The 14,540-nt window shown below is 42.2% G+C and overlaps 1 protein-coding gene across 20 annotated transcripts in view; it reads left to right on the forward strand.

Annotated features, from left to right (window-relative positions):
* DTNA (dystrobrevin alpha) overlaps window positions 1-14,540 on the forward strand; it is a 226,291-nt gene that overhangs the window by 33,526 nt on the left and 178,225 nt on the right. For 5 of the 20 annotated variants that reach the window (XM_058833821.1, XM_058833819.1, XM_058833828.1 and 2 more), the window contains exon 1: window positions 8,893-9,094. The exons of 2 other annotated variants lie outside the window; for them this stretch is intronic. Coding sequence is in view for 14 of the 18 variants with exons in the window: in XM_058833819.1 (XP_058689802.1) it covers window positions 9,078-9,094 (17 nt within the window). In the remaining 4 variants the exon portion in view is untranslated. Of the gene's footprint in view, window positions 1-8,888; window positions 9,095-14,540 lie in introns of those variants that run through there. 13 more of the 20 variants (XM_058833820.1, XM_058833831.1, XM_058833829.1 and 10 more) reach the window with 6 other exon arrangements.

Below are 14,540 nucleotides of genomic sequence, written 5' to 3' on the forward strand. Positions count from 1 at the left end.
CAGTGCCTATCAATATCTCTGCATCCACAGCTCCCTCACAAGAATAGACAGTAATGTGAAAGATAGTGATGGTTCAGAGAAATGTCCTTGCTTTATCCTCACTCTCTCTCAGTGCCAGTGGATACGCTAGCAGACTACTGTACCTAGGGGAAAACATGCCTTTAATAGTTCTGTCTCAGCTGCTGTTAATTTGATTTCCCTCAGGTAGTCAGTGTTGTCACAAAGTCCTGGAGCAAGACTTTTTGTAGCGAGAAGTACAAATAATTTACACTGGAATGTCTGAGGCTCTTGGATAAAGCATGCACTTCTCTAAACAAAGCAAAAAAAACTCCATATTTTTTTTTGTTTGGGGATAAATATGACTAATTCAGTGAGATGGAAGGAGGTACTATAAAAAGGAGCAGCTTTGTGGCATCTGACAGGGAGTGGGTTATGACCAGACCTGTGCTTGGTCTCTGTGCCTCTCACACTTCACATATTTGTGGCTATTCATCATGAAATTTAACAGGCCAGTGCCAAAATAATCTGCAATTATTACTGGCTTACTACCAATAATTTTTTTTTCAATATCTCAGTTTTCCCTTGGAAGTTGTTTAGTTTATATTTTCAGCTCCAGTCTAGCTTCTTCTTGCCATATAACTTAGGAAAGTTGGAATTAGGTACATTGTGTCAGTCCTGTGGTCAAACCACATTTGTTTGCATTTATGAAAATCTGGAGTGCTGCCTTTGAAAATAATGGGCTTCATTCTGCCCCAGATTGCCATGCCCCATTCTTTCGCTGAAGTCATTCATTTAAGGGTGGAATTTTTTAGCAGGACTCACTACTCTGCTGCAGCATTCTAATACTACTGTAATATTGCATGGCTCATATAGCTTTGGAAAAACTAAAATTAAAGAATTTAGAGCAGAATTAGGTCATGAATTTGACCAAGTGCATTTGAAAATGCCGTGCCGATTATTCACAACTTTAAAATTACTGAATGGATTTCTTCCAAATTTGCTCTATTTCATATATTCCACTGACATTTAAATATAATTCATTTTATCACCGTGCTATATCGTAAAGTCTGGTTTCCCATATTTAAATTATCTGGTAGATGTTCTACAATACAGGAGGAAATAATACTTGGGGCATGGAGAGAAACAGTGAATGCAGTCTCTCTGTTAACATTGCCTTGATGGAACACACTGATTAATTTCTTTTAGTTTCATATTGCCATTAGAAAGGGTTGTTTTGTTTCTGGTACAAGTTGTATCAAGTTCTTGAGATTGTCCAGAGGGTTTAAGATGAGTGTATGGCTGAATTTTAAAAGCCCTAACCTTGCCCTCCGGCCTTTCATCCCCTCTTTTACTATGGAAAGTGTCCACTTTTCCTGAAGGTGCTGATTCTTCTCATCATTCCTCCCTATTCTGATAGTGTGCATGCTCTCGGAGAGAAAGTGCTTGAGAGACATTTCTTCCTTTGAAATGGTTTCTTCTCTAGCTTGGATTTCCATAAATTAGTGCCAAGAGGAAAGTGTGAATACAACTGAAATATTGCTATGAAGATTTCAGAAAGTGCATTGTAATGTTTGAATATCAGAGAATATGTATTTTCCTTGGGGTACAAGTTTTCCCTATGTTCAAATAAATGCTTTCATGGCAGCTGCTAATGTCTTCCATAGGTGGTATCTGCCAATTTCTCAGCCCTCAGAAAGAAGAGTACAGGGTGGGATTATTGACTGCAGTTGTGTTCAGGTGGTTTTGGTTAGAAAGAAACATTCTCTAGAACAATCAGATTGTTAATTACCACATAATTAATTGACTTCATTACCATAAGCCACTATTCCTCTTTCCTTTCTGCTTTTTTTCTTTTCCCCCTGTGCTCCCTGTTGTTTATATGTGGCGTGGCAGTGATGTGACTGGAGGTGGGCTGTTTTCCCCCTTTGCTGGGTGGTGTTGCTGCCAGAATTCCCTAATGTGGGACTTGGCTAATGCCCTGCCAAGGCGAGCTTCCTTGAGCCTTTTTCTGGGGCTGATCCAGACACCCATCTGAATCCTCAGATGGGATCATGATGTGAATCCGTGTCCCAAAGCGATCGTGCCAGGGAGAGGCTTTATTCCCCTGCACCGTTCTGGAGGCACAAGTGAAACCCTGGCGGGTAGGGAGCCGAAGAGATTTGCTGCGTTTGATGCACAAAGGTGTGTGCCCTGCCATCTCCTGAGCGTGCTGGTGCTTTCTGCCTCATCACCAGCGACTTTACCTCTTCCCCAAGTCTGTGCTACCTGCAGACCGCGCTCAAAGCTGCCGTGCCTTACCCCACCTCTCCGCGCTGGCATTTGGGATTTCTCCACAGGATGGGTACAGCAGAGGGAGCAGTAGGACAAGCTTCTCCCAGGCTGTCTCACCCTGCGTGCTCCCGCCCCAGCGCAGACCCTCAGGCTGATCAGCCCTCCTCTTCTGTCCCTGTACCCCCAGCAGCACCGGGACCCCGAGCCCGAGGGATCCGTGCTGCCTTGGGCCAGGACACAGAGGGAAGGAGAGGGCTGTGTGGCAGGGCCACCTCCCCCAGCCCTGCAGGGCACTGATGCATTTCAGAGAGCAAGTCAGGCGCTGCTGCCTTTTACATAACTGATCTGATGGGATTCGTGGTGTTGGCCTATATATTAATGCTCCAGCTCTCATTAGCAGTTTCTGAGACTTCCAGGCCTCCTTCTGTGTTCTTGCTGTGTATTTTTTGCTTTATGGAAAAAAAAAAAAAAGTAATTTCCTTTCTTTTTCCAAGTTTTTTGTCTGGAGGGTGAAACAAAATGAGTTTTATTTGAGAGCAGGAGGGTTTTTTGGTGGGATGTGGGATGAACAGAAGGGGATTGTTCCTACCTTTAGCCCAACTGAAGAGAGAATCTGTTTCATAGATTATCCTCTTCCAATTCTGGAAAAAGAATTGTGTGTGTCTCTCCAGCCACAGTCATGTCTGTCTGCATGCACCCTTCACACAATGGTTGAATTTCCACATAAAACTTGGGGTTGTCTGTCCAGGCAAATATAAAGAGATAACATTTGTGGCATTTTTGTAAAATAACTTACTGGAAACCATTTTCAGTGCAGACTTTAGCACTGCAACGAAACCGAGGTGCAGGAGGGAGACAGGATAACAGAGCCGTTTCCATAACAAAAATATCAATATACAATAATTTCAGGAATAAGGACTTTGTTTTCAAATGAATGTTGTGACAAGACAAGTTTTGGTGTTGTGATTTTTACTTTCACAAGCATTTCGCTTTTTCTCTTCAAGAACAGGCTCCAATGAGCACTGTTAATTAGCACTGTTCGCTACCTTTTGTATACTTGCTTAGACCAGACATAAAGCCTTTAAAGCAGCAGAGCGTTCTTATCATTGAGAAGACATAGAGCATCTCCTGCTGGAGCAAAGACTGTGTCATGAATCTTTGTAGCTGGCATGTGGGCTGTTTGTTTATTTTATTTTCAGAGTTTGGCTTTTTAAGGGAACACAATCATGCTATGTTTGTTTGTCTCACACTCTTGGCCTCAGCCAGTAATTTTGGACTTACTAGACACCTGCTAAATTAAACACCTAGGAAGAAGGAAGAAATCTCAGCTATACTGATTCTCCTTGACTCTCCTGAAGTGGAACTCAAGGTATCAATCCAAAAAAGAACGGGACATGCAACATTCCCTTCCTAAAGCAGCTCCTGTGTGTGCTGGCTGCTCAGCCTGAGCACACACAGCTCTGAATCCAGCTGCACAACCTGCTTGCTGCTTTGTCCACAGGGAGGGAGAAAATACAGAAGGGGAAGTGGGAGGGAGTTGGAAATATTGATATCTGAGGGCAGTATCTAGAAGAACAATAATGGAGGCCTGGGGAAATTAAATTAAAAGGATAATTGTGAAGATGGCAGTGCAGGTTGGCTGCATGAAGCTGGAAACAGAGGTGGGCAGTTCTCCTGTCCTGAGGGGCAGGAGTGGTCATGAGAGTTTAGAGGAAGCAGGGATTACTGTTGTTGGAAGCAATAAATAGCAGAGGATCATAAATCCTGAGGAAGACAATCTTCATTAGGTGCACTGCTCACCAAGTGACTTAAATGAACTATAGCTGTCACTTCAAACCTTGAAAGTTCAGCATTTTCAGGTAGAGGACAAATAATAGATGATATTAGAAAGTCTGAAAGCAGCCTTTTTATTTATCCAGGAGCACTACCAGTTCCAAGAAAGACTTTTCCAGGCCTTAGCACTTTGTGGGCTTAGGTTAACCTGTTGGTTTTTTTTTTTGGTTTTTTTTTTGTTATTTTTGGTGGGTTGTTTTTGGTTTGGTTTGGTTTAGTTTGTTTGTTTGGAGGTTTTTTGGGGTTTTTTTGTTTGGTTTTTTTTTCTTAGAAAAAATATTTTTCAGTCTGGTAAAATTATACATTTGCCTACAAAGCTTTTAAAAGTTGCTCTTCATTTTATTATATCTCAGATCCTAATTTTGTTGATCAATATGTGTACATAACAAAAAGAGTAACCTTCCTGCATTTAGTGTAAAGATACCAGAGTTGTTCTAGTTCTCCCCTTTGGTATTTTTCAAGTGAGCTTGAAAATCTGGTAAAGGCAAGGACACAGAGTTTTTCAAAAGTTGCTTAACTCTTCATAACTAATGTTAAAACTTCGTTGTTGTCTACAAAAATAAAGCCAAAGTCGTTATATCCTGGCTCCTGTACGTGTGACATGATTATATATGATGATAAATATTGGTTTAAGCCATGAGTTCATGCCAAAAACTATTATTAAAAGTATAAATACAAGACATAGCAGAAGGAAAGACATGTTCAAAAATAAATAATACATTTTTCCTTTATTCAGTAAAATGGAATGACTGAAAATATGATTTGTTCCTGAAGCTTCAGTTCATGACCATGGATGATCTCCCTTCTTTCCCTATGGCTTGAATCACAGAAACATAGAAATCAAGAACAGAAAAGCCAGCACAGAAAATCCTCTGTTGCTGCCAGACTGGTCACAGAGTATGTACTATGTGCATTCCCCATTTACTTTATTAATGCTTATCAAGAGCTCGAACAATTTGCATGTTTTTAGTAAATAGCAGAGCTAACCCATCTGAATATTTTCAGTGGGTGAGCTGCCTGCTGTTATCCAGTGAGCCTCATGGAAATGGTAGGAGTATTGTGCTCAGAACAGTCAGACTCCACCCTGGGAGACCACGGCAGTGTTTTGCCCCAGGTGAGCCCATGTCCATCCCCTGGGTTTCCTTCCAGGAAAGATGTATCCTGCTGTGTTGGAGGCTGCATGGTGGGAAGGCAGCAAGGGAGTGGATGCTTGGGGGCTACCACCAAGAGCCCAGTCCCCACCTGCTGCAATAGCTGTCCCCCACCTCTTTAAGGGAAAAAAAAGGTGTTAGGCAGAGGAGAAGCAGCACATGGATCGACACTTGGCCAGACCCCACCCACTGGACCATTTTGGAGAGGTCTGTTGATGTAGGTATGTAGCTGTGTAAGCTTGGCTGGGGGTCGGCTGGGGCAGTGAGGGGTGTGCAGGTTGAGTAATAGTGAATAAACAGTGCCGAATCCATTGTGACAGGCAGGAACTCCATGCCTGTCAGTGCAATTACAGTCCCTACTCCACAGCTCTTTCTCTTGAACAAACCTGTGCTGAAATATCTGCAGAGGTTAGCAAGATCATTCCAAAGAGGAAGAAATACTCTTGAGTAAGACCTAGAAGGATTGGGCCCGTAGGGTAGAAGATGTTACTTGTCTCAGTAAGCCCAAATCTTAAGACTGCCAAGACTAATGAATTGAAGACACTGACAGACAAGGGGAGGCAAAGAGCAAATTCTGTGCACATTAAAAATAGCTAAACATGAAGGGATAGATATGCCTCTTAGGCAGTTGGCTAAATTGGGAATGGGTAGGAAGTCACATGGCTCCAGACATGTTACCTCTTTACACTTGTCACTGGTACCAAATTACTCTCTCTTCTCTGCCACTCCCTTGTCTGCTCGTATGCCAGCTCCAACTCCAGCTCCCACTCCTCCACAAGAACTTACTATTAATATGTTTTCATATATCTCAAATCTAATACTACAGAAGTCCCTGATCTGTTACACTTGATGGTTGTAAGCAACAGACCCTGCTGAGAGAGTAGTATTCCCTGTCACAGCAGTGGTAAATCTCGCAGCTGTACACTTTGTGTTGCGCATTAGACCCTGGTGTTACTGCGCAGCTCTTCATCTGAGGAAACTGGACACCTGTCTTCTCCTTTGGCTTATGTGATACAGTGTTTGGACATATGACCTCTGACTGTCTCATTCATGGGATTGGGATCATGCTGTCCATGTTGACATCCAAGGTTTCCCAGTAACTTCCAGCATCATTTTCCAAAGCTCTTTCCCTCCCCACACTCTTAGGTTTTTAAATACCTTCTTAGGGGGCATGAGAAGCAAACTGTGGCCTTTTAGAGGATTCAAAGCCAAATCTCTTTTTCCCTCTGTATCTACTAAGGGAAACACACAAGCTTAGATAAAAGCGTGGATGTGCTTCCGTGGATTTCCCTGCCATTGTTTTCCCTAACACTTAAGCACTCTCTAGAGGTAGTTTGAAGTCCTATAAACAGCTCAGTCCTAATCCTTCCTGTTCATGACTTCATTTCTGAATCATCACATTTGTCCATTGCACCTTCTTCCACGGGGTGCTTCTTTCTTCCTTCCTTGTTGCCCTAATTAGAAAGGAGCCCTCAGCCACAAAGACTTTTCTTTGTTCTTTTGTGTCTCTGAACATCTTAAGCACTTGTGCTTTTTTAAAACCTAATGTTAACAGTTGGTCTCTGCTTCTAGTGATTAGCTGCCATTCAAGGCTGACATCTTTACAAACAATTGGGAAAAAGAATTACTTGATGTACATACTGCATTATATGAAGTTGCACCATTTGAACGGGAATTCTCTGGCTCTGATTTTCTGTGCTCTAAGGGATTTATAAGCCAGCAGTGTTAGAGGTGGCTCTGTCAGAAACCAGTGCCAGACAAGGCAGCTTTCTTGCAGTTTACTGCAGCTCCTCAACCTGAATAATAGACACATGTCCTGATCTGTTGTATCAGGAATCCTGAGAAAAAGCAGTGAAGTGACTTCTTTCTCATCTGGCAGGAAGTCCATGGCATGTTTAGCTGGAGTTTTTAATGTGCTCTGGAAGGCAGGTATTGAACGTACTGGGGTCTGGCTTTGCTAATATTAACAAATGTTAGTGATTCAAAATTAATCTTTCAACTTCTCAGGAGCTGTCCGCTGATTTGTTATTTAATGTTTCTGTGTTGCTGGCAACACTTCCAGGCCCACAAACCTGACCTCAGTCCAGGTTAAGAGGAGCTTTTGCCTTTCATACTGACCATGAAAATTACTGTGGAGTTACTGTTTTTCATCAGACTATATATGATGTATATGTTCTCAAACACACTTATTTTATGCATGTTATCAAGCAGGCAAGAGACTTTTTTTAATATCCACTATGATACAGCCCTTTGGCTGATTTTTTTACCCTCCCCTTGAGGCCTTTCCAAGTTTGATCAGTTTCCTTCATTAGCCTGAAGTAAATGCTTGATCACTTTCACCACAGTATCATTCCGGCCTCTCAACATCGGCGTTCTGAAAAGTGTAATGCCCCATGAAATTAGGCATTGGCAAGGCATTTTCAAACCATGTTTTCAGCCAAGGGATTCTGGGCACAGCTTGGCCTTGCCCCATCTGCCCCAACCTGTGCTCGCTGCTTGCTTGGCTGCATCCCTACAACCCCCTCTTGGCAGCAGCTCAAAGGCTGAAGAATCTTATGAAACCAGAGACATTTACCAGGTTATTCCGTTTGAATTGGTGTGACTGGCAATTGGTATTTTTCCTGTTGCAACTGAAAAGTGTTCAATAATTCATACATTTTACATAAAGTCTTGCGGCTTGTTCTGCTCCCACCCATGTCTGAGATAAGGCAGACTTGATGGCAAGCGGTATTCAAATGAATATGCATTTGAGCATTAAAATCTCCTGCTTCAAAAGGCTGATCTTAAGAGTCAGGGGTTTGTGTCAACACCAACAACCTCTGGTAGGGATACTGACTTTCTGAGTTACACGGAGGAGTTCTTTCCCCATTTCAGTCACCTAGAATGCTATCATTCATCTGTAGTCTAGTTATTTAAGTGTCTAAACAACATTGCGATGTATTGTTACTATAAGGAGCCACGGACTAAGAGTGGAAGTTTAGGAGCTTTGTAGTCAATATCGGGTACAAACTTTTTTTTATTATATATTTTATTTTGGGTTGGGGTTTTTTTGTTGTTTTGTTTGTTCGTTTTGTTAAAATGCCCTTCCTCCATAAAGCTGCCTGTGCAGTCAGAAGTGCTGTAAGCTCCCAGATAGGAGCCTCTGGGGAGCCCTGCTCCGGCAGCGGGTGAATGCTGCCTTGCCCCAGCCCTGTAACTCGATTTTCCCGGGATCCCCTGCGGAAGATGCACCCCAGGGGTCCCGCTAAGGCCCGCTGGGGCTCTGGGGCCCTGCCTGAGTGGGCACAAGCCGCGATTTCAGGTACGTGCCCGGATTTCCCAAGCTCCGTGTGGTGCTGCTCGCCGGGCCGCTGGCCCCGGTGCCCGGCAGCGCGGCGGGCGGGCGGCTCCCTCGGGCGGGGGCGGGCAGCCGAGGCTGGAAGGCTGTGAAATGCTGTGTGCCAAGCCCCTCCGTGTGTGTGCGAGCGAGGAGAGGTGGGGATGGGGCACATGGGGGTGGAGTGGCAGCTTGGGAGGATGGGAGGGAGGGAGGTGGAGGGATAGAGGAGGAGAGGGGGCCGGGTGCCTGCGATTGGTAAAGCTCCACGAAGGCATCTGCCAGCAGGACTTCAGAGGAATGTGAAACCAAATCATTTAGAAGTTAAAGATAGACGCAGAATACACAGCATCTCGAGCCAAGGTTTAAATTCATCCCTCTCTGCCTGGCTTCTCGCAAAGTTCTGCTTGTCAGCTTGCCTCTGTCTCCTCTAGCAGCTGTAATATTCCCTAAAAAAATAACATCATTCTGGATACTTGGGAATTACTAAGGTGGCAAAAGAGATCATGATGCATACAGTAGGGTAAGTAGGAAGCTTGCCTTTGCATGCATTTGCTAGGGTGGTTCCTCTGGGCTTTCCTGCTGCATTCAGAGCACTCTGGCAGTTCCTCTAGGATGAGGTGGATACTTAAGTAATGCTTACTTACCCGGGGTAATATAGTCTCCCATTTTCTCCGTATGGAGCATTTGAACTGTATTCCTCAGTGAAGTGTTAACTCACAAGCTGACTTTTCTTGCCATACCTAGGGAGTCTTGGGCTTTATTTTGCCATTATAGTTTGGAGTGCTGTTTTCCTGACAGATTATTTTTGTTATATACCTTTGCTCTTTGTTAGTGGAAAGTGCTGTTTGGAATGCTGCTTATTACTACAAAGTTGAAAAGTGAGTTGTTTTCCGTGCTAGAGAGGATGTAATCAATGTTTGTTTGCTTGTTTGGCCATAGTTTCACTTACAAACTATTTCCTCATGGGTGAATTTGATCATAGCACAGGGTTAATTAAATTTAACCTTGTTTGTTTGTTCCCAAATAATGCTTTTACTGGGAGTTTGATTTTTTTGTTTGATTGGGTTTTTTTGAAAAAAAAAAAGAAAAAACAACAAACATTTTGGCTATAATTTTCTTTGAACAAAGTCCTTCTAGCAGTAATTTAAAAATCTGTGCATTCCCCTGGTAGTCCTCACTTACACGGTGAATTTGTGAGTACAAAAGGAAATTCAGGCTATTGTGTTCTTTCTAGAACTTATCAGAAGTAATTTCAGTATCTGGCAGATACATTGCCTCATTGATCAATATCTTTTTCAGGCAGTTTCTGAAGCATTTCTGGTGAAGTTGTGGTGTTCCTATACCCAAAAGGATTTTAAAATACAGCAACTGATTTGGAAGTCAGATGTAATACTTGTTATATAGCAAGAACTTGTAGTCTGAGAGTTTCATCTGAATCTGGGCTTTGAGTGTGTGTTATCTAAATGCCAGCATTGTTTTTACCATCTTTTTCTGGGCATGTGTATTTTACACTCATAGTAGAGGAGCTCCTAACTTGGGATCTGGTGTCAGTTCAAACATACTCAGAATTCCTGATGTGTTAGTATTGCCCGTAATAACCATAGGAAATAGGTGCTGTCTGCGGATAACTGAAACGCCTGACATTTTTGGTTATAGATATCAGTGCTGAAGAGATGCATATAATGGCAGTCTGTGTCGTGCGAAATATGTGAAAGTGGATGAACTGAAATAGAAACAGTTTCTCTGTTTCAAGGAAAGATGATGTGTCTCTGGTATGTTTTGGTATCTTTCTGGCACTTGATTGAGTTCATCCCTATTGGTCAGCTTGCTTGAATTTTGCAAAACATTCGGCTGTGTTTGGGTGAGCAAATCTGCTGTGAAGTGTTTTCTGTGTGATTAAGTGTAGGGGATGGAGAAGAAAGAGATAGATAACCTTTAAGGTAAAAACTGGACTGTAAAACAGATACAGGGATGAGGAATGAAATTCAAACCAGTTCTTTTACAGTTTGTAATAGCTGGGTGTTCTTTCAAGTAGCTCAGACTAGCTCAGCTCTTCAGTCTTGTGCTAAATTTCCATGCCAACAGTTGCTTACATGAAAGAATTTTTTTACATTACATTAAGGAATTACTGTAATATTTATTTTGGTATTGAAGTGGAAGACCTTTGAGACAAAAAATGTCAAGATGAGTAAAACTTGCAGTGAGTCTTGGTGAAGTTGTAGTTAGTTTCTGGCTCTTGCACAGGGTTCTTCAGGCAAGTCATGTGAACGCTCAAAGCCCCTGCAGACCAGAAGGGGTTGGAAGGAAGAAAATACCTTTATTATTTCTCTGTGTTGGGTATCTAGGCAGCAGTTCCTCAGTTTAGGCATCGGCTCTGATAAGGTTTAACACAATAGACTTCTGTTTGCAGATGCCCTCTTCCCATGGCTATGGCCTCCCCAAGGAGGTAGGGAGAATCCACAGATTTAGAAGTAGGGGTTCATTGCACCTTTTATAAGCTTCCTAAACTGAAAGAGAAAAATAGACTGACATTCAGAGGTGAGCAGAAAATAGAATTAATGTTCCATGGGAAATTCCTGAGTCAGTTCAAAATTTAATTGCATTTCCCTACCACAGTGTATTGCTTTTCAGAAATTATAGTTCAGGAGCATGATGTTCCCATTTCATTATCTGAGACCCTTCTCCCATAATTAAATGTCCAAGAGGCACTGGAGAGCTTTGTCACAAAGAAACATGCTTTGAATTCTGGGAAGTGAAGCTGCCTGAAAAACCTTGCTTCTGGAAGGGAATGAGCATCTGACCTCGGAAGAGGATGTTCTCAGGGTAAAGAACTACGTTGTGGTATTAGATTAACTTTAAGTAGTGTTCTGATTTACCTAATCTAACTGAAATAATATTTTCTAATTGTCCTAGCAATAAATGGTAAACATTCAATGGAGTGATATTTTCCCATAGAAAATCTAAGTGTATTTGATACAAATTCTGAATTATTATAATGTTGGCATATTTACTGAAGTGGAAAATTCTTGGCCAGCTGTTAGAGTGTATTTTTCTTGGTTAGGGTGAGTGTGGTACTGCATGTGCTCAGTGATAATGGTACTACACAGCAGCATGATACTGAGGTTTTTGGGTAAGGATGTGGTAGCTTTATCAGCACATGACACAGGGACTGGAACCTCTTTCCTCTCCTTGCCCTCCTCTCCCTGCCCCATTCTCCCTCACTAGCCTTGTGCTCCTTAGGTAGCTAGGATTTGTTGGGAAGTGGGGAGGGAGGGAGGAGAGAGAGGCAGACATGACTTTCTTAAAGGCCTTAGTAACAGGGTGTTGCTAGGGATGGTGACACCCTCTTCTTGACCTTCTGGACTTCTTTCTTCACTGCAGCTTTCCCTTCCCTTCCTCGCGTTTCCCAGGACCCCCAATAATCCCACACAGGGGGAAATGGAGAAGTGCTGCTGAGACAGAGGGGTGAGAGTGAGCCTGTCCCCTGTCCTTGCCTCTTGCTGCTGCAGAGATGAGAGCTCATGAAGGTGCTGGTCTTCAGGGGGGATCCAGTAGGGGTCAGAACACTGATGAAAGTGGTGCCTCCTGGTTTCAGGTACTGTGTGAGTGGCTGAGGCGCTACTCTGATGCTGGTACCGTAGTATCACTAGCATATGCCATGCTTTCCAGCTCCGAGGAGCTGACTGTTTGGTGTCTCCTAGGGAGAAGCCTTGTTTTGTCATGGCTGGTAGCACGTCTGCTTCTTGAGGAGGCCGGTCATGTCCCTCCCTTTTTGTGCCATTAAGTTGTAAGTGGCTTTGTCACGAGAGTTCAAAAACATCTTTCTGAGGTGAGAATGGGTTTGCAGCATTTTTCCCCTTTAATAGATCCTACGCTTTTTTCTTTGCGAATCGTGCTAAAACCAGTGATAAGGATATGCTTATGGGTATTAAAAATCCCTCCTTGCTAGATTTTACAGTTACTGTACATGGTTCCCATTTTCTTTCTGTCATGATCTTTTTGCCTTTGTAAAACTTTGCTTCTAGCATCATCTTCAAGCTTTTTGCAGTGGTCATTTTGCCATAAATAAGAAAATGAAAGTGTCATTGGGAACTGGTTGGTAAGGAGTTTAAGGACTGTTTCCCCAAGGTTTCCTGACAATGTGCTTGTGTTTTTCTGAGCTCCAAAGAAGCAGCTTATAGTGATACAATTCAATTTATTTTCCTTTCCTGATTTTTCTCCCAGTGATTTGTTTTGGCAGAGTATGACAGTCTGTATGGTGCACCACACTGTAGAAAGCCTCAGTTCTGGAATTTAATTCTGTGAAAAAACACAAACCTGCCCAACCCCTAAACTAATGAAATTATTATGTCCTATGCAGCAATATTACCATCTCTGAGCCCACGAGTGGAAACCCAAGGAAATTACCTGTCCCAAGTGATGTCAGATCTCCTGCACTTACTATTCATTCTGGCTCCTGGTGTATCAGGGAATAAAGAACTTCCTGGCTAATTATTATGGTATGCACTGACTTTACCTGGAAACACAGCAATATTTCCCACTAATAGGATGCTTAAAAATGCATCTAATTGCAGCTGTGGTAGTTGAGAGAATGCCTAACACCTAACAGTCTTGAAAAACCATCCTTCCTGGCAGGGGATGTTACAAGAAACTGAGTTTTCCTGTCTCTTTCCTGTGTCTGAACCAATTACCTGGCCTCTTGCTATAAAAGTTGATTTGGGGATTATACTCTGAGTAATAAAGAGATAGGAAAGCAGTGGAAATCATGAGTATTTCTTTATTAATTAATTTGCTGACATGATAGCTGTGTGCTGAGCATAACCTTCCCTGGGGCAGTGGAGGGAACCAGTCAGCTTCTGTGCCTGTGAACTTTGTCAAGACATGGAGGGGAGAGGGCTTGGTGTATCCCACTCTGAGAGCAGTGGTGGTGCTACTTGCCTGGTTCTGTGAAGTGCTGCAGGGTCAAGGGATGAAAAGTAGCACCTACATGTTGCATTCTTATTTTCTTTTATGGCTATAGTAAGGATAAGACTAGTCTGGTATGAAATACCTCTTTGTAAATTTCTAAGAAAATTTGCACTAAGTGGGACCAAAAAAAAAAAAAAAGAGCAGAGACAAAAGTCTGTTGGCAAGTAGACTTTCTTTCAAAGCAATTTGATGACAACTTGTGACTAGGTTTTTTAAACACAATGAAAGTAAGCAAAGGCAAAGCACAGAGGATCATGCTTGAAATTGTCCTTGAGTACTCCTTACCAAGTAACAGCTGCAGATAGACTTAGTAATCTCAGGCTTTCCTGCTACATTTTAAAAATGCCTCTTGTAATGGAAGTATGTGGTTTCTAACAATTACTGCCTTTTCAGTGCGTGTTCATTCTTAATGCAACATCGTCCTTGGAAGAAGACCTGGGAACACTTTGATTGTGTACAGATTTATAAAGCAATGATTGTTTGGCTATCACAAACTTCTGTTACCCTGTTTCTTTCTAATTCACAACTCATTTATATTGGATGAAGTGACCTACTGTATCATTTGTGTGATACAGAAGTACAATCCATTCCCTGCTTTTAGATCATTATTTTTTTCCTATAAGTTGACTTGAGAATTACTACCCTTACATATAAAAAAATACATTAAATTACAAAGACAGCACATTGATTTAATAATTTTTTAACTTCTGAGTTGATAATTCTGAAATCTTGTCACTTTTTTAACATGGAATCCTAACTGTCTTGTATGACTGAAAGCTTTCTCACCTACTTGAAAAATTAGTCTAGGAGAGCTGGCCAGTCCTTTATCTTGGTATTTGATGTAAATTTAGCTTTTCTTCGAATATACGCCAACGATCTTGGTTCCAAACAGATCGAACCAATTTCTAAAGAGATCTAACAAAAGGCAAAGTGTTTTATGATTTTATTTTTGTTCTTAAAATTTTGATCAGTTTCCGTGTTTCATTAGGGAAAATGTA

Source organism: Poecile atricapillus, chromosome 2 (assembly GCF_030490865.1).
Source record: "Poecile atricapillus isolate bPoeAtr1 chromosome 2, bPoeAtr1.hap1, whole genome shotgun sequence".
NCBI lineage: Eukaryota > Metazoa > Chordata > Aves > Passeriformes > Paridae > Poecile > Poecile atricapillus.